Raw genomic sequence first — 19,794 nt, forward strand, 5'->3', positions numbered from 1 at the left:
CCGGGGAGAGTTGGGTACGTAGGTCGTAAGTCAATACCGCCACACAGGGAGACCGCGTTAACTACTGCCTTCCTCGGCTTCATAATATTCAGCAAACGCTGCACAGCTCATGCCTTTTCTCACCCCCTCAATTCCATTTTCCATGGTCTTGGTTTATTTGGCCGTGTCCTTGGATTCTGAGGGTCTGCTATCTGTTGGCACAGTGCTAGACCCTGAGGGCTCGGTAATGAATAAGGCAGTGGCGTGGGCACGGAAGGAAGTCAGCAAATTTACTACGAAATGTTAAGTGTCGGAGTAGAGGCATGTGCAAGGTGATGCCAGAGTAATAGAGAAGGGGCTCAAGTGCCTCAGAAGATCTGGGATGGCCTTGAGCTAAATATTAGCAAATGAATGCTCACTGGGGTGACTGGGTGGCTCGTACCATTCAAAGTCATGGAGACTTATCGTGAAATGGCTCATACCAAGGATACGCTGAAGGACGCAGCAGGGTCAGAAGCTGGAAGAAGATAGGCAGGAGCCAGATCATGGAGGTCTTTGCTTCATTAAATATAATAGCGCCATCCCACGTACATCCTCTGAGTCAAAGCTGTGTCTAATCTACGCAGCATACACATTGCTGTTGGCCCTCACAGCAAATGTACTTAAGTTGGTTTGGTTGCCGGCATTTAAAAGTCATAAGCTTTAACATCGAAAATCCGGATTTCTCTCTTCTCTTTAAAACTCAAAAGACAACACTGGACTCAAATTCCCCAATTCCAACTGGTTGGAGCGAAGTTCATGCGTCCATCTTTAGATGCGAGACAGTCCCTCAGCACTCCACACAACGCAGAGGGACACAGTCCCTCTCCCATGATCTCATCCCCAACTCATTTATGTTATGCGGCTGGCCCCTGAAGACATCCACTCTTGCAAATCCTGCTCTGTGCCCTGTTGGTCCAATCTGATACAGCTTCTCTCAGTGAAGGGAAATAAATCGTGTTATGACAGGAATTTTTATTTTTAGTGGTCAGAAATTACTTAGGTGATCCCTCTAGAAGCAAGCAGGCCTGCAATTAAATTATCCTATCTCAACAACGCAAAGTAGAACATCATGTTTCTAAGTGAGTTCTCCGTGTTAGTTCTAATGATTCACACCCAAGGGGGAACAAGAAAATTCATATATGGTGACCCTTCAGAGAACCCAGTACCATTTGCATCACAACAAAATTACAACCTATCTAGGAGTAAAAATAACTGAAAAGATATTTAAAGAGAAAAGCATAGAATTATCAGATGACATAAAAGAATACCCGAACAACCCAAAGATATTTTATATTCTTGGATGGGAATGTTTATTATTAGTGGAACCTTTTTGGAGCCATTTTTGTAGGTCAAAAATATTGGCAATTTCATCTGTTTCAATCTAAAAATACATATGCAAATTTTCCCCAAAATTATTACATAAATTCAATGGAATCCCCACCCACATCCCAATAGTACTTCTCCCAGAATTCGACTAGCTAAAACTGAAATCCATATTGACGTGTAAAGGGCTGAGATAATTATGAAGAAGAAGGGGTCACACTGTAGCAAATATCAAGACGCATTTTATCAAGCAGTCATAACTTGTGTGGGATAAATGGGTCACTGTGAACAAAGAGCCTAAAAACAGAAACACAGATATATGGAAACTTAGTATCTTGACAGAACTGTTATCATAACTCAGTGGGAGAAGAACAGATTATTCAGTAAATGATGCTGGAATAACTGGTTATTTATGCGGTAAAAATCAAATTCTTATACCACACGCATACTGCCCCCAAAAGAAAATCCAGATGGATTAAAGACCTAAATGAAAAAAGGCAAATCTCTAAGTAAATCTTCTTAAGAGATTTTATTTTTGGAAAAAAGTATATAAGGGAAATGCTTTAATATCAGTGTAGGAAACCATCTTTTTAAAACAGGCAACAGGGGGCACTTGGGGGGCTCAGTCGGTTGAACGTCCAACTTCAGCTCAGGTCATGATCTCACGGTTCATGAGTTCGAGCCCCGAGTCGGGCTCTGTGCTGACAGCTCAGAGCCTGGAGCCTGCTTCAGATTCTGTGTGTTTGTGTCTCTCTCTGTCCTTCCTCCGCTCACGGTCTCTGTCTCTCTCTCAAAATAAATAAAAAATAAAACAAGCAGCACAAAGGATAGTGGAGAATATTAACAAATTTGACTATATTAGAATTTTTTAAACTTTTGTATTAAAAATTCACAAAGTTTCAAAGACTGTTCGTAGAATGTTGGGGGGACCTTGCAGCATATTTAACCAATAAGGAATTAGTACCCAAACATATAGAGAACCTAAAATCGCTGCGAAAAAGACAAATAGGCTAATAGAAAAACGGGTGGGGGACATGAAGAGGTAATTCCCAGGAAAGGAAGCCTTCATGGCCAAAAAAAAATGGAAAATGATGCTCCTTGTTCCACCTACCTGGTAATCAGAGAAATGTAGGTTAACACCGCCGTGAGATGCCGTCTCACACCCGTCATTTTGCCCCCAATTAAAACATCTGATAGCTCCAAGTATCGGGAAGTATGGGGAAGGGCAGCTCTTAGTGTTAGTGAAAGTATAAATCAGTAGTATTTTGGAAGACATTCTGTAATTCTTGGTAGAGTTGAAAATCAGTGTACTCTATAACCCAGCACAAGGAGATGTGTGCATAACCATGTACAACTGTCTGGGACAGGTGCGCTGGCAGCCTTCTTCATGGGAGCAAAAAAGCGAAAACTACCTTATGGTAGAAAAGTGGGTTTTTTTTTTATGCGATGAGCTAAATATGAGTTTTATACATGAGTTAAAAATGAACTCCAGGGGCGCCTGGGTGGCTCAGTTGGTTAAGCGTTCGTTTCAGCTCAGGTCACGATCTCGTGGTTCATGAGATTGAGCCCCGCATCCAGCTCTGCACGGATAGCGTAGTCTGCTTGGAATTCTCTCTCTCTCTCTCTCTGTCTCTCTCTCTCTCTCAATCTCTCTCTGCCCCACCCCCTCCTGCCCACTTGCCCTCTTGGGCTCTCTCACTCAGAATAAATAAACGTTTGAAAAACAATGAACTCTATTCTACATGCATCAACCAGGATAAATATCAAAACATCATTAAATAGGAAAAGTTGAGAAAAGGCATCTACTGTATGGTGCCTTTTATTTAGAATTTTTAAAGGCACAAAACAATGTTACCTCTTCTACGGAGGTACATACCTATGTGGAAAAAGCACAAAAACATGCCTGAGAATGATAACACCCCACCTTTAGGATAGCGATGCCTCTGGAGAGAGGAGAGGGAAGGGGATAAGGTATCGGTGAATTATATTCGTATAAAAAGAGAGGGGGGGAGGGGGTCTAGAGCCAGTATGGCCAAAAGTTGACCTCTGACTCTCTTCGTGGTGGGCACATGGGTTCTAGTTTTCCTGCACTTTTAAATGTTTGAAACGGATCCCAATGAAAAAGCTAAAAAGAAAGCCCTTTGCAGAGGGTGCGCTCCTCAGTAGAATAAACAGCATCTGTATCGTAGGGACCGGGTCGGGTGAAGTGAGCAGCATGAAGGTTAAGGCGTTAAAGAAACCAGGGGACACAACTACGCGTAAGTGTGGGCAGATCTGGGGGATGAGGAAGCATAGTAGAGGCAGTAACTGGCCTGGGTTGGCCAGAAGGGCAAGAAACAGCGAGAGCAGAGAGTGAGAACGCGGCTGATGTTCTCATCTCTGCACCGCTTGTCGGAGCGTAGCGTGAGGGCCGGTGGGAAAGAAGAGCTTCGCTGGGTGGCTTGGGACACCCCGCCGCCTCCTCCGCGTGACCGAAACAGGAAACGGCCCGGTGGCGTTAGCTCCACGGCATCCTTGACACTGTCTTTTCACCTTGGCAACTACGCCCCTGTCTCCTCGAGTGACACCCAAGGTCTTGGGCCTTCATTTGTTCGTTGTGTTAGCCTCAAACCAAGACTGGGGCGACAGAAAGTTGGTGGAGGTCAGGGCTGCTGCAGTGACACTCATGGGTAGGAGACCGCTGCTGCCATGAATGCTCGTCGCCCTTGGTAACCCACGCTCCAGCCACGCTCTTACTTCCTGCGATTCCCACAGGTGCCCTGTCTTCCCCTTTCCAGAACTCTCACTTCAGTTATCTCCATTGGGCCTCACGGCGGTACCATAAGATAGGCAAAGCAGGTATTATTCTCATCGTACCCATGGGGAGACATACTCACAGGCGTGAAATGCTGTAGCCAAGGCTGTGGGGAGAGTCTCACGCATCCCCCCCACCCCACCCCCATTTCCTGGGCTTAGAAGACCAGAACCGTCTTGCACTCCTCTCTGTCCACTCCTGCCTCCAGGAGGGGGCAACTCGTGCAGGTTGCTTCTACCAAGTGTCTGTTTATGTTTCTTCCTCTCTGCTTCCTGTTCCTTCATCCGGATTTGGATGCCCCATATTCCTTGCCCGGATTACAGCTGGTGAGCTGAACTGCAGATGCCACTTTTCCCCCGCGGCAGCCTACCCCGTCTTCTCCCTCTAGACTAAACTTCCTCAAACATTGCTTTCCTTAGGTCATTTCCCTGCTCAAAAACCTCTGTGAGCCCCTCTCTTCCTTCTACACCGAAACGGAAACTCCTCGGCCAGGGGTTCAAAGCTCTCCTCAATCTGAACTCGCTTTTTCTAGTCAAGCACCCCGGACGGGTGCTTTCAAAATAAAAATGGCTACCAAGTCCGCTTTCAAACCAGCAAAGGTTTGTGTTTTGTATTTTATCTTTTTAGATGGTCCCGCTTGTCACGGGCAGGAGAGACATAAAAGCCTCTTCTCTGCTGGTGGACACGTTAATGGGTATAATCTTTTTGGAAGGCAGTGCGGTTGTAAGAATCACGAGCTCTTGACCTAATACACCTGTTTCTGAAAATATATCCTAAGGAAGCAATCCGAAGTAGAGAGTAATCTTTATGCCTAAAGATGTGTGAATTGCACTCTTATTTATAGTTACGAGCAGTTAGATATAACCCTCCAGTGGCTTTTTCCGGCGCTTAGAACAAAACCTTAAATTCTTACCATGGCCTGTGGTCATTCATGGTCGGGCCTTGCGAACCCTCCCCTCTCCTGCTTGCTGGCTAAAGTCTACAGTGGTCTTTTCGCTGTCCCTGAAACTCATTGCTGCCCCAGGGACTTTAGAGATCCTCCTCCCTATGTGCCTCAGATACCCCTTCCAGATCTCCAAATAGCTCATCTTTCGCCGCCTTTCGGGTCTCTGCTCAGATGTCATCTCCCAAGAGAGCTTCCCCTAAACCCCCCCCCCCCCCCCATAACCCATGGTCCCCTTCACCTGGTTTAGTTTCTTTACGGACTTTATTGTTCCTTTAAATTACTTATCTGTAACTCTCTAAAACCATAATCGGAGCCCTTTGTAGGCAAGCGTTCGTTTGTCTTGCTCAGTCCGATATCGCCAGATCTAGAATAGCGGCTGGTATGTAGTCGGGGCTCAAAAACAGCACATGAACGGGCGAACCGTTGTTAGAAAGTGCACTTTATGGGGCGCCTGGGTGGCTCAGTCGGTTAAGCGTCCGACTTCGGCTCAGGTCACCATCTCGCGGTCCGCGGGTTCGAGCCCCGCGTCGGGCTCTGGGCTGATGGCTCAGAGCCTGGAGCCTGCTTTCGATTCTGTGTTTCCCTCTCTCTCTGCCCCTCCCCCGTTCATGCTGTGTCTCTCTCTGTCTGAAAAATAAATAAACGTTAAAAAAAAAAAAGTGCGCTTTAAGAAGAATAAAGGGAAAATAGCTGGGAGGAAAGATTGTACGTTTGTTTTACATTTTCTTTATGCTTTCCAGTATTTCTCACGTTTTCCTTATTGGATGGCTCTCTTAATCAGGGGAAATGTAAACCATTTGACAAAATACAGCCTGGAGCCTGGGCAGACCCATTGTATCGCCATTTCAGAACAAGCATGATTTCAGCGGCCTCTGTTAATCCTTTAAACCTCAGCTCAAGGCCCAGTTCCTCCATGGTGCCTTCCTGTGTATTCTGGTTCTCACTGGTCTCCCTCCCACCCCAGACTTTGCATTTAATTGGGTATGCTGGGCTACATGTACTCATCCTCATTCAAGAAACACTTCCTGTTTGCTGGGGTGGGGGGGGGGGGGGGAGGGATGATATATGTGTATTTGGTAGGGGTTCACCTCGCCAAATCTGTTTCCACATTTGTCAAATGGAGACACAAAGACCCTGTGGGCTGGCTGTAAATGTCAGGATGTGAAGTGGCTTGTGGGGTGCTAACACCCAGCAGGCCCCCCCGGTAAGTGGTGTTATTATTGGATGTGCTGCGCCCTTGAAGCCCTTGACGTTGGCTCTTGAAAGGTGCCCCACCTCCTTTCTCTCCACACGGTGAACGGCCTGGGTCCCATCACCTCCAGAAGGGGCGGGGGGGGGGGGTGGTGTCCGAGCTCTGCTGCATGGTGAAGGTGCTGTTCAAAAGCCTGGACCCAGAAAACACAAACAGGCCGCCGGGCCCAAGGTTGCCTAGAGCTCGGATTTCCTCGTCTGAACGCATAGCTATAGGCAAAGGGTGGTACGACAGAAGTAGCTGTTTTTGTCTGTCCCCCGCTCCCGCTAATGTAAACATCTCTCCCTCCTCAGGAATTATCTTAGGACCGGGAAGCAGCACGCTGTTTCTTGAAAGAGTCACAGAAGACGACGAAGGTGCATATCACTGCAGGGCCACCAACCAGAAGGGGTCCGTGGAAAGTTCGGCGTACCTCACTGTTCAAGGTAAACCGGCTTCAGAAAGCAACCAGAACCAGCTCAGACGGCTGTGTCCCTGTTCAACTTTCCACCTCCCGGTCTCCCGCTGCCGCCCCAGCCTGTTCCTTTCCCTGACCTCCTCGCCCCTCCCCTGTCGCTCCGGGAAGGGACCTGCTGGGTGGCCTGGCAAGGCAGAAGGGGAAGACACTGGCCGGCCACCCGAACACGGTCTCTGCAGGGAAGTAGTTCCCGGAAGAGAGGAAAGCCAGCTGCCGCCCGAGGGACGGCATTGACCCATAGAGAGTGACCGCAGTGGCCACACCTGTGACAAAGAAACCCAAGGAGGAAGAGGGGTGTAGGTAGAGGGGAAAACCCACAGTTCGTTCTTTCGCCTTTTCCGATTCCCACGAGTGAGATATCTATACGCCTCTCTTCTGAGTGTCTTCCTAAGCTGGGTTTTGTTTTTTTTTTAACGCGACGTAGGCTGCAAAATATTATCAGGGAGAAGCAACACATAAAAAAACAGACCACATTTGAGAAAAATATTCCAACTGCTTCCTCTTCGGAGGCCTCAGATAGTTCGCTGAGCAGCAAAATCCAAAGCGGCCTAATCCTACTCGGGGCTGTGGCCATGTGGCTCCCATTTGGAAACCAGTTTAGACGGCAATTGCAGTCCTCTGATGCCAGAAGTCATGCAAAACATAACATTTACAGCATCATAAAATATCAAATTGACACCTCCTTGGACCTAAATATCTATGGCCTATTGAGGTTTACATGAAAAGATGCAATTTGTTGGGTACTCTGTTTCCAGGCTCCCCGCGAGACTTCAGAATATGGAAATACTCCTGGCAGGGGAAATAGATCAGTTCTTCCGCCCTGGAAACTTACATGGCTTAAAGATTATAATTCTGAGAATTCAGACTCCTTTAAAACAGAGCATTGTCCCCATTCTTTTATGAGGAGAGGATTTTATTTAGTTTATTTTTTTGAGTTTATTTTGAGAGAGAGAGAGCGTGCGCGCATTAATACGCGTGGGGGAGGGGCGGAAAGAGAGAGAAAATCCCACAGGCAGGCTCCATGCTGTCAGCCCTGAGTCCGACTCGGGGCTCGAACCCACGAACCATGGGATCATGACCTGAGCTGAAATCAAGAGTCCAACACTGTAATGGCTGAGGCCCCCAGGTGCCCCAACGAGTAGATGATTTTAGACAGTCTCCTGAAAAATCCCAAAACCACGCTCCCACAAATCTATACTTCCAGGAAAAGTGGGGAGTAGCATTCCCCAAATAGTTACAGTAATGGTCCTGTTTCTCTCCCAAATAATCCTCGTCTCAGAGTATTCTTTCGACTCATCTGCTTACCCCTGGAGAGAACACCTCCCTCTTCAAAGGACCTTTCATTTACTTTTAAACAAGGACTCCAGATGTGGCCGTCGGGGAGTAACTGTGTCAGGCCAGGGAGGGCCACAGATCTGAGACAGGGGTGGCCACAGAGGGCAAGGAGGTGCCCACTCCGCAGTCCAGAGGGCATTTCCCCCCCTGTGCTGACAACAGAGCAGTTATGAAGCCCCAGGCAGGAGTGAAATGACTGACTGACCTTCATCCAGTAGCCAAGTGATGGCAGACGAACATGAGAGCCGGGTTCTTCTCATGTCCGCCCCAGCCCCATACCCGCCCTCCTGCCGTGCATCCCTACTCTCCTCTGCCTCTACCAGGGAGCCGGGGTTGGCATCTGACCCAACGGCCGGGCAGCTGATGGCTTGGGAGAAGGCCTTGCCCGGAGGGATATTGACACAAGTTTATAGGTCTCCACAGAGACTTTCCTTCCTTTCCCTTCGCCTTTTCTGCCAGGCTGATCTGGGTTTCCCGGAAGCCACGTCGCTTCAAGGCATCTGTGCGTTTCTTCTGCCCACAGTCACGACCACCCCCCTCCTATCTGTCACAAGTCTACCCTCTGGGAGTGGTCCCCCCTGCTGGGAGGCTTTTTCTGCCCACAGGCGGAGCCATGGCACCGTGGAGGCTCCCAGGCTGGCCTAGGAGCCCGCACTCTGGCCATCAGAGAGCCTGACTCACACCCGCTGCTGAGGGCGGCCCCATGCGAACACAGCCCAGAATGTCTTTTGTCCGGGCGCCCTCCCCATGGCAGCCTGATGCTCCTTCTCCCCCGTGTCCAGTGTAGATTAGACACTTTGTACTCAGCAGCGTCCTCCAGGATCAGCTGACTCGGATACCCACCCTCTTCTCTGCCCTCGCTCTCCATGGTTCTTGAATCTTCTCATCAGTACTTCCTGTATTCTGCCTTTGGGGGTTAATTAGGCGTCCATAGGCCTGTCTTCCCTACTGAACTGTAGACCTTGCGAGGCAGGAGTGGGGTCTGACATACTTTTGTACCCCACGCCCGTGCCCAGCACTTAGCAGGAGGCTTTATTCGGTATCTTTCTATGCAGACGTTGCTACGTAACGGGCATCCCTGATCCCATGAGCGCCGTAAGAATCCAAAGAAGTAACCAGTATTATCTTCAGTCTACAGACGGGAAGATGGGCAGTCCAGAGGGTTAAGTTATTTGCCCAAAGTCACATGACACACGCACGGTGAGGCTGACCGGGGTCCGCGTCCCATAGCTGCGGAACGTTGCCGCCCTCCCTCCGGGCTTCCCACCCCTGAAGTGCCGCGGGGACTTGTCCTCGAGGCCTTGGCCTAAAATCGAGCTGTTGGACTTTTTCCATTACGTCCTGTTACTTGGGTTTCTCTCTACCTGGTTCTCATTTCCTGCACTGATTCCTTTTCCCACTACACGCTCCTCTGGGAAGCCAGACAGCATTAAGAATCTGGCTGCCACTGATCATTTCTACACGTTTCCATCGGCCTGGGTCATTTGCTTCTGAGGGAAGGGGAGACAGTTGCCCACGTCAGCTGCCGCTGCGGAGGTCCTGACCCTGTCCTCTCCCGACGTCACCTCTCAGCCTCCCAGGCAGCCTACCTACTTCTCTCTCCTTCCATCGTCTTCCAATTCTAGAGGATCTTTTTTATTATATTTTATTTTCTGTATTTTTTTTATTTTTGAGAGAGAGATCTGAAGCGGGCTCTGCGCTGACAGCAACCAGCCTGATACGGGGCTCAGACTCCCAAACCTCGAGATCATGACCTGAGCCGGAGTCGGGTGCTCAACCGACTGAGCCACCGAGGCGCCCCTACCGTGATCCTTTTTGAATGACTAATCTTACGACAGATGACTCCCCTGCTTCAAATATGTAGTGGTTCCTGATGGCCTGTTATCCTCATCCAGGTCCTTCCTGGCCTCCTGCAGCCTCGTGGCTCATCCCTCCCTTCACACCTGAGCTCCCCAGCCGTGCACCTGCCCGGAACCCCCTGCAGATCCGCTGTCCCTCACCTGCCTGCCCACAGCGTCTTCCTTTAGTCTCCGCGGCCTTCCTTCCCGCCTCATTCTCCCCCGGACAGCCCTACTCATCCGGACAGCTCTCTTCGGCTCTTGCTGCAGGGGGAGAGGAAGGGTCCTCCTGCCTTACCATCATCTCCCTCTGTGCTCCCAGAGCACTTGACGTATACCTTTGACGCGGTGCTTACCACGGCGTATCGTTCACTCCTCTATCCCAGAGCGTCTGAAAAATGTATCCGCGGGTTGATCCACGTAGAAAACCACCACTGAATGTCTGAAAAGAGACATACGTCAATATCTTGCAATTTCTGGATATATATATATTATATATATATATATATAATATATATATATTGCAATATCTGGCAATAGACTTAAGCCAATCCCAGTTCGCCGGTAACTCAGCAACGCATTTATGTGCCCAGGGCTGGGCAGCGTAAGGAAGTGTAAGCCATCTCCCCTCCCCTCCGGGGGCCTTGAAAACCTAGCTGGAAGGAGATTAAGGTGCACACGGAAACCGTTAGAGCCGGATCAATAGGCACTTTGAGCTCCTCCCCAGGGTGAAGTTGAAGTGCTAGTTCGTAGCCAATGCACCACACAGGGCCGCTAATCAGAGCTCAGGGAGGTCGCAGAGGCAAGAAGGGACGTGGGTAGTGAGCCGGGGTCTAAAGGAAGCCTCGGGGGACGTCGGATTGGCAAGGTGAACGGGGCAGTGAGCGATGAGGCAACAGTGTACCTTCTACGTCGTGTCCCTTGGCAACAACAAAGCCTAGGTGATTTTACCTCGTTCCTGGTGGCCCAGCCCGCTGGGTTTTCTGAAGAACTGGTACTTTTGACTCATGACCTCTTTTCCCTGATGTGGCGTTGATCTTCAGTAGCGCCTGGGGAAATGATCACGTTTACGAGGTGCCTACAGACTTCACATGCGTGGCTCTTTCTTTTCACCCGTCACTGTCCCCGGCTGCCGTGCTCTTTGAGTTCTTGTGTCTGCTTTTCATGTTTTTCTGCCTTCTTTCTTGCTCTCTTTTGTAATTCCCCCCCGCCCCCTGCTCTCGGAGTGACGGCAAAACTCCCCTCTCCCCTTAAAAACAGATGGCCTGATCCAGCGGTCATCAAACTACCTGAAACACTGTACCCATTTATAAGAGGAGGGTAACATAAATGGGACCGTATCCTAATAGGGTAATGATAGAGCAGTGTAAGGAAAGGAGGATTGTTAGTCTAAAAACTAAGGGACGATATTATTGTTTTCCGTAAATATTTAACAAGCTTCACCCCCAGGGAGACTTTCTAACTCATTCTTTGGTACACCAGAAAAGATACCCGGAACCAAGGAAGGGAGGTGGTGGTGATGTGTCAGGAGGTAGGTTTCAGCTCCATACATAATTTTGGATAAGGAGATTCCTAAAAAGTGGCTCTTGAGTGAATCTTATTAGTCAGATGCCATATCTTGAGTGGAAGTCCTCGAGGCTCACTGAATGAAAAGTTGGTCCCCGGATGCTCTTCAGAATAGCTCGATGCCGTACCTGCTCAGTAATTTTATCACTGAAATTAGATCCTGGCTCTCTGGTGGCTGTGAAACGTTCCCTAGCTTCAGACTTGATTTCCTAAAATATGCACACAGACCCTGCAAGCTGACCTATCTTGTCAGGTGGGGTTTAGGAAATGAAACCGAGCAAATGAGTTGTGTCTGCGGCTGTGTTTAACAGATTTGAAGAGGTTCGTGAATTAGCCAGGAAGGAAACCGTCTGCTCTTTTTATTTCCCTTGAAAAAGGATTCTTATACTCATAGATAAAACAATGTGTTATTTTTGTATCTGAAAAGGATGAGTGGATTGTGGAGTCAAAGTAGCTTCTTTAAATAATCCCAGGTCTTGTTTGCTTTGGACGGTCCAGGAGCACACGTGGAACTCTCAAAGGGGAAGTTCTAACATTAAAAACAACAACACAAAACTGTCAGTAACCAAAATAATTTCTGAAATTGACATAGCACTCAAGAGCCCATGGAAGGCAGTGGGACCGTTTCGATGAAAGCAGGGCACGTTTTCACCCAAGGACTTAAGATAAACTCGACTTTAGAATTATTATTGCAAGTAAGAACCACAACGTGTGTGTAAATACATTCTGATAACAGATTTAAGCCTTGCTATTGAAGTACGGTTTCAGTAGCCCTTATAATTACACAGGAGAAAATTCTACGTTAGACATTCTTTTGGGGAGGACGGATGGATAGGAAAATCATGGAAAGCACCAAAGGACTGCCTCAGGGTCCTGCAGTCTAAATGGAAAGGCATCAGAGGTGAGATCTGTAAATGTTATGCCATAATGATTGCACATTAACACATTTCAGGAAAGGACCCACACAGCAGGAAACATACGCTGTGTTCCTTAATAAATTCTGAGAGTACAGAATAGGAAAAGCTCAAAATTATCTCAGGTATGCAGTGCCTCCCTTTTATCCCCCTTGGCCAGGCCAGCCTTCGGGTCTCGTTTCTTTTTGACACTCCTCTGAGGCTGGACGGTCCTCTGCTTTGGCTCCTCTCTTCCTGAATCCTGCCCCAAATTCACTCCCCCTGCCCCCCAGCTAGCCTGGCACTAGGAAGGATGTGATAAACTAATTCACATGAAGATGTTGGTGATTGATGTTACTGTTCTCCTGGGTGTTGGCAATTTAGAAGGGTTCCCGAGGAGAGACCAGCGCTGGCAATGGAGACATGAACTCTCTACTCACTGATTTCACACAGGAGGGCCAGAGGACGGGATGTGCATGCCTTCGTACTTGAGTCTAAACAATGACATCAAGCTGGCCTTGATCAGGAATTCAAAATATGGTGATGGAATTCAGCCATGATATCTTCTGCTCATTGAACATGCGTTAGTCTAGCTAACTTTGGTGACAACCCAGTGGGGATTTTTTTTTCCCGTTGGTGGGCAAGAATCTGAAGCGCAGAAAGATTTAGTACTTGGTTCAGGGTTACAAAGCTAGGAGGGGTGGAGCTGAGAACTGAATGTGTGGGGCAGAACCATTCCGCTCTACTGCCTCTGGGTTGGAAGGCAGGAGAGGACCCCCCGCGTGAAGCCCGGTCATCACCCCTCCTGAGCTGTGTGCCCTTGGGCCAATTACTTACCTTCCTGGTGCTTCCGTATGTTCATCTGCAAAACAGACGTTAGTAATGGTATACCAGCCCTACTGGGTTGTAAGGATTAACACACTTAGAACACTATCTGCCATATAATAGAAGCTTTTTAAATATTAGCTAATGTTGCTGTTTGTTAACATGTTAAACCACATTAACTTCAACAAAACTTTCTGCATTACGGTCTTCCAACACTTAACGAGTGAGTCACCCAAATGGTGTTCCAGACCACAAAATTCCTCTGTGGCCTAAGGAGTTTAGCTTTACTAGCTTTCCTAAAAATGTGTCGTCGAGCTGAAGGCACGTGATGGCAACCTTAAATATCTCTTACCTAGAACTATCCTTGAAAGCTCACTTCTGAAAGTTTAATTTGAATAGTCTTTCCATGTCACTCTGTCCTTAAGAGAGGTTCCAAATTGGTGTCCAAAGATTCCTCAAAAGCTTTATAAATAGTATTAAAGCCAATTTTATTAGTCCAATGAGCCTTAGAGAAATTAGCTGGGTTATTGGTTATTGGATTTTAGATAACAAGGGGTAGCACTGTTTGCCCGGCTCACGTGGAGAATCAGGTCGACGTATGTCCGATCGATTTTCTTTTCATCCATAGAGAAATATTTATTGAGATTTCCACGGGGCCGGTGCTGGAGATGCAAATGAACACAAAACACACCCTTCTCTTGATGTCTTAAGAGCTTCATGGGCAAAAAACCCACATAAACAGTTTTCTAAAAATAATGATAGGACCAGAGAACAACTTCTAAGCCACCCTGGCAGGTACGAGGCGAATTTCTCAGGGAAGGTCGTGACTCGGTTGTCTGCGGAAAATGATCGCTATTTGGGTCAAAGTCTGACTAGTTTTAGGGGAAAAAAAATTGTGATATATGCAATAGGTTTGGATGAAAATGCAATCATCTCGTATAGTACTTGAAGCCCACAAGATAAGGATGTTTTAAAAAAGGAAAAGGGAGCGCTGGGACGGGGGGAGTGGGGGAGAACCTTCAAAAGAATAGCCCTCAGGGCACCTGGGTGGCTCAGTCGGAAAGCGTCTGACTTCTGATTTGGGCTCAGGTCGTGATCTCACTGTTCGTGGGATCGCGCCCCAAGTCGGGCTCTGCGTTGACAGCATGGAGCCGGCTTGGGATTCTCTCTCCCTCTCTCTCGCTCTCAAAATAAATAAACGTTAAAAAAAAAAAAAAATAGCTCCTACTAGGTTCATACATTTCACCTGTGAGCCAGGGTCCTGTTGTGACCCCGCATTTGAAGGACGAGCAAGCCGGGGCCTGGGGTCCTGGGTCTAAGACATAGCTGCTCGCTTCCTGCCCTTTCCAGGTAGAACTTGTACTGTCTCGAGTCAAGGCAGGTCCCCGAGCCGGAGGCCCTGGTCTTCTGCTTAGGGAGTTCTGCTAACCTCCTGGGAAGGACCACCGGTGCTGTGGTGCGAGTCGAGTGGCCTGGCCCTGCTGCCTGTCGATTCCGGCAGCCTGGCACAGCACCGTGCCACGTGTCAGGGTCGGCGTGTCACCGCCACAACAAGGAGTCCGGGCCCTGTGCAGCGTGAACAGCCACCACCATCAGAAAGGCGCAGGGCAAGGCAGCGGGACTCAGCAGGCGCACAGCCTCTGGACGAGGTACCTCACCCCCCAGGAACCAGTGCATCCCCTGGCTGGCGTCCCCCCTTCCTGTCCCGAGAGGGATGGTCTGAAGCTCGAAAGGTAACTGACATGGAACACTCTGTGCCCCAGGGTTAGCGGAGTGTGTAAGCTAAAAGTGCAGTCTTCCTAACTCTTCAGATTGGCCCCATTCTTGTCAATATCCCATGTAGAACTAAGCTCGCGGCACGCCCTGTTGCTGGCTTTCACACACCCCATGTGACAGGAACATCCCTGAGACCCAGTGCTAACTCCTAGTTGTTGTCAAATCCCACCCACGTTTCCTCTGGCCTCCTTTCCCCTGCCGTGTACAGCTGGGCCGTTTCATGGGCTGAGCTCATCAGCTGTCACCGGCAAGTTGAAGCTGGGTCCCGCCAGGCCAGCGTGTGGACGTTTGACCTCTGAGAAAATATCCAAGAGCTGTATAGGAAGGGATGATGCTGACTTGAAGTCCGTCTACTCAACCTAAGGCTCTCCTAATGGTTACTTTGCAAACACAGCCTGAGATTGAGCTATCAAGAGCGACAGAGACCGAGCGCAGATACTACATCGTATCTGGTTAAATTCTTGGTTTTCAGTAAGCACTCATAGAATGTTAAATAGACCTTTCTCCTGTAATAAATGTTCATCTTGAGGATGTTTTTTAATGAGTTGGTTCTTGAAATGTGTAAATGCACCCGAGCACATTGGGTCCCACTGAAAGGAATTTTGCCTGAGTAAGGGCTGTGGAATTGCTTCGGGGGTCAACTTCCTGCCCCGTGGAATGCAGTGGGAAAGTTCCCACAGTGGGAGGGGGCCTCTCCCAGGGCATTCCAAGCAGGAGGCATCTGCAGAGCTTTTAGGCGGACAGTACTGTGTCTCAAGATACTATCAGCATCTCCAACAGCCAAAGGCCACTGAGGCCTGAGCAGGTCCCAGGCTGTGTGTGTGTGTGTGCGTGTGTGTGCGTGTGAATACAGCAAGGCAGCATTCGACCTTTCACATGGCGGAGGAAATCCACACTCCTATTAACTCGAGCTTACAGTATTCCCATCGAGAGGCTGCGTACGAAGAGAAAAGCTTATCATACTTTGAAACTTCTTCAGGGAGGCTGTTCTCATTCTCATGAGGTTCGGGGAAACGTAGCCACAGGCCAACAAAGCTTGGCATCGTTGAGCCAAACTCATTCTTGCACTCACCCAGTATTCTCAGGATGCCTACTGGGGGCCAGGCCCCCTTCTAAACACCAGAGACATAGCAGCGAACGAGAGAACCCCGGTCCTACCCTCTGCTCCTCCGCTCGGGACGTTGAACGTATTTATCTGTTCAGACTGTGAGCTCTAGACCGTCCATGCCTTTCATCCACCACCACGTACTAGTATCTAGAACAGAGAGTGCCACGTAGGTGGTGTTCCGTGGGTTTCTTGGATTAATCCGCACGAACAGGAATTTGACCTTGAACCCTCTGAAAGCTTCATGAGACGCTTTGGACTCAAAGCCAATCATAATTTATCTCTCGCTCACCCAGTCCGATGGGGGGGGGGGGGTGTGTATAAAGATGACGAGGAGGTGGCCGCAGCCCCCAGAAGCCGCCGTTCTGGTAGAGAAACAGAGTGCCGAAGCGCGGAGGTGCAGAAAGGGCTGGGAGGTGTGAGAAACTACGAATGTCTTGATGTGATCAGAGCAAGTGGGAGAGGGGCAGGGGACGAAGCTGAAGAGATAGGCGGGGTTGGGCACGAAGGACCCAGGGATGTGGATTTTTATCCCCACGGCTGTGGGGAGCAGAGGTGGCGGTGATGGAATTTACACAGAGGCGAGATCACGCTGGCCCAGAGTGGAGGAGAGCCTGGCAGGGGGGCGGGGAGTCGAGCCCGGTCAGGAAGCCGGTGCTGCGGTCCAGGTGACAGCTGGCGGGGCCTCAATGTAGGCAGTGATAGCGGGGCAGGACAGGAGGTGACAATTTCCTGAGCCATGGGAGGAGAGCCGGCAGGACTTTGTGTTGGCCTGGACGGGGAGAGAATGTGGATTTCCCCTCTAGACTAAAAGGTTTGCCCAGCGGGGACTGTGGCAGGAAGTTGCATGTGCTCGGTGGCTGGATGGATAAGAGGGGAGAAGGAAACGGCTTGGGTTTCTAGCTTGTGTGTTTTCTGTTCTTCACAGATATTTCCCCGGCTCCGGCTGCCTGCATGCGGCTTGTAGTTTAAACCCTGCGCGCCGACGCTCGAACTCTCTGCGGGCTGGTCCTGACCTGCCCTTGCCTTATACTGCCTGCTCTGCCCCCTCATGTCCTAGTTTTGGGTCTCCACTCATGCCGGCCCCTCTGCCTGTTGGCCCGCCCCCGCCTCGTCTCCGTGGGCTCATTTCAATGTCGCCTCTTCCAAAAAGCACTAGATTTCCTCCACCCTTGAAACTCTTACTCCGTGTCTTTGTATTGGCCTTAAGTCTTTTTTTTTTAACGTTTATTTATTTTTGAGACAGAGACAGACAGAGCGTGAACGGGGGGAGGGGCAGAGAGAGAGAGGGAGACACAGAGTCCGAAACAGGCTCCAGGCTCCGAGCCGTCAGCCCAGAGCCCGACGCGGGGCTCGAACTCACGAACCGCGAGATCATGACCTGAGCCGAAGTCGGACGCTTGACCGACTGAGCCACCCAGGCGCCCCTGTATTGACCCTAAGTCTTGGTTGGGTCGCGAGTGATGAGTTCCGGGAGAGTGACACCTTTCTCTTACTCACCTTCCCGTCGCCTCCAGATGGAATGTCGCCTCCAGTAGGATTCAGGACCTCCTTGTTGAATCGAAACAAAGAGCCCACAAGATGAATCCCACATCTAGGAAACAAAGATATTATTGCTACCTACTCCTTTGGGTGGTTGTAAGGGCTTGGCATATAGTAGGTGCTCAATAAATGATACCATTCATTGGGGCGCCCGGGTGGCTCAGTCGGTTAAGCATCCGACTCTTGGTTTGGGCTCAGGTCATAGGATCTCACGGTTTGTGAGTTCGGGCCCCACCTCAGGCTCTGTGCTGACAGCGCGGAGCCTGCTTGGGATTCTCTCTCTCCCTCTCTCTGCCCCTCCCCCGCTGGCACTGTCTCTGTGTCTCTCAAATTAAATACATAAACTTAAAAAAATGATACCAGTCACATCATTATTCCTAAAAAGAGTGAGTTCCATTTGTTCTTCCCTAGCTTAATACTAAGCCTCTGCCTCCTTGTAATGAGGTTGAAGGATAAGGCAGTCCTTTGAAATTCATGGGAAATTGTCCCCTGGAATCAGTAAGTAGGGGACCACTGTTCTGGCCACTGGGGCATTCCTTTACAGATCCCAAAGATCTTCCTCTCCGGAGGCTTCTCTTGAACACTTTGGGTCTTTTCTTGTCTGGTGCTGGAGGAACTGCTCAGCTTTAGATCTCTGCGTGATTCCGGGAAATGAGGTGCTTGGGAAGAACCCCCTTCTCGTCGCAACCCCTGCAGGCTGGCTGCTGTTTCGAAGGTCAGAGACAGAGCCAGAAGCAAGGAGCAGGAGGTGGGCCAGTTGGCCGGCTGTTCCAAAAGGAGCGAGCAGGCAATGGTGATGGTCCTTGAGTTTTATTTTTATTTTTAAAATCAAAGTAGAAGAATTTTGTGAGTCCCAGAGGAGCCCTTTTGTGTCGTTTTTATTCTTAGGTATTTTTCTTTAGAATTTCCTCTAAAACTCATGAGGAAGAGCTCACATATTCCAGATTTAGCACTTTAATGGGCTTTTGTTCCCGCCTTAATTTTTTTCCTTTTTAAAAATTTCTCCTCGGGGGGCGCCTGGGTGGCTCGGTGGGTTAAGCGTCCGACTTCGGCTCAGGTCATGATCTCACTGCTCGTGAGTTCGGGCCCCGCGTCGGGCTCTGTGCTGACAGCTCGGAGCCTGGAGCCCGCTTCGGATTCTGTGTCTCCCTCTCTCTTCTGTGTCTCTCCCGTTCGCATTCTGTGTCTCTCAAAAATAAAATAAACATTAAAAAAAATTGTTCTTTAATTTCTCCTCGGATTTTGAAGTAGCTATTTCTGGGATTACGACGTTTGCGAGCTCAGCCACAGAATTTCTGAAACTCCCTTTAATTTCTGCGTGAGCGTAAGATGGTAAAATATCATGCACCCTGCTGGACTCGGAAGGTGAGGGAAGACCGGTCCTAGAGGCCAACCCTTGAGCCGCCAGGCTGCATGCGCCGTGGCGAACCATTTAGGGGCATTTGGACCTGTTCTGTAGAATCACAAAGACCCTCCATTTGATGGCGCTTGTTGAGGACCATCTTGTTTTTCTCCCTCCAGGAACCTCAGACAAGTCTAACCTAGAGCTAATCACTCTGACGTGCACCTGTGTGGCTGCAACCCTCTTCTGGCTCCTGTTAACGCTCTTTATCCGAAAACTGAAAAGGGTAAGAACGGTTCATATGAAGTTCTGCGCTCCTGTTTACGTAAAACTCGAAAACGCTCGTCTCGCATCTAGACCCGGCACTCAACACACGTTAGCCTCTAGTCTCCTTCCCTCTTCTTTCGGTCTCTGACCTGGGGAACACCCGGAATGAATCGTTAAAATGCCTCTCAACCATCACCCGTAGTATCGAGAGAAAAAGCTCGAGCGGTGAATAGATGACTGTTTCCCAGGAACAGAGGGGATACCTTTGATATAAAAATGTGTGATAAAACCTTTCAATTCAACACGAGACCTGCGCAGTCTTTATTTCCTTATTCTCTGCTAAGACATGCAGAGGCGAATGCAAAATAAAGACTGTCCTCCGACTTGCCTCTCCACACTAACAAGGGCACTGTGGTTCTGAGCTCTCGGAGCCCCACCATACAACTCAGTTCTTCAGTGGGGGGGGGTCAGGCTGGAACGCAGGACGTCAGATTTCTGTCATTCAGCCTGCA

The 19,794-nt window shown here is 49.2% G+C and overlaps 1 protein-coding gene across 2 annotated transcripts in view; it reads left to right on the plus strand.

Moving 5' to 3' along the window:
- The window catches only part of FLT1 (fms related receptor tyrosine kinase 1), a 176,479-nt gene that overhangs the window by 117,069 nt on the left and 39,616 nt on the right, over positions 1 to 19,794 (plus strand). For both annotated transcript variants that reach the window (XM_078443807.2, XM_060637463.3), the window contains exons 16-17: positions 6,630 to 6,761; positions 19,195 to 19,301. In XM_078443807.2, coding sequence (XP_078299933.2) covers positions 6,630 to 6,761; positions 19,195 to 19,301 — 239 coding nt within the window. The remainder of the gene's footprint in view (positions 1 to 6,629; positions 6,762 to 19,194; positions 19,302 to 19,794) is intronic.

The sequence above is a fragment of the Panthera onca genome, chromosome A1 (genome assembly GCF_046562875.1).
Source record: "Panthera onca isolate mPanOnc1 chromosome A1, mPanOnc1 haplotype 2, whole genome shotgun sequence".
NCBI lineage: Eukaryota > Metazoa > Chordata > Mammalia > Carnivora > Felidae > Panthera > Panthera onca.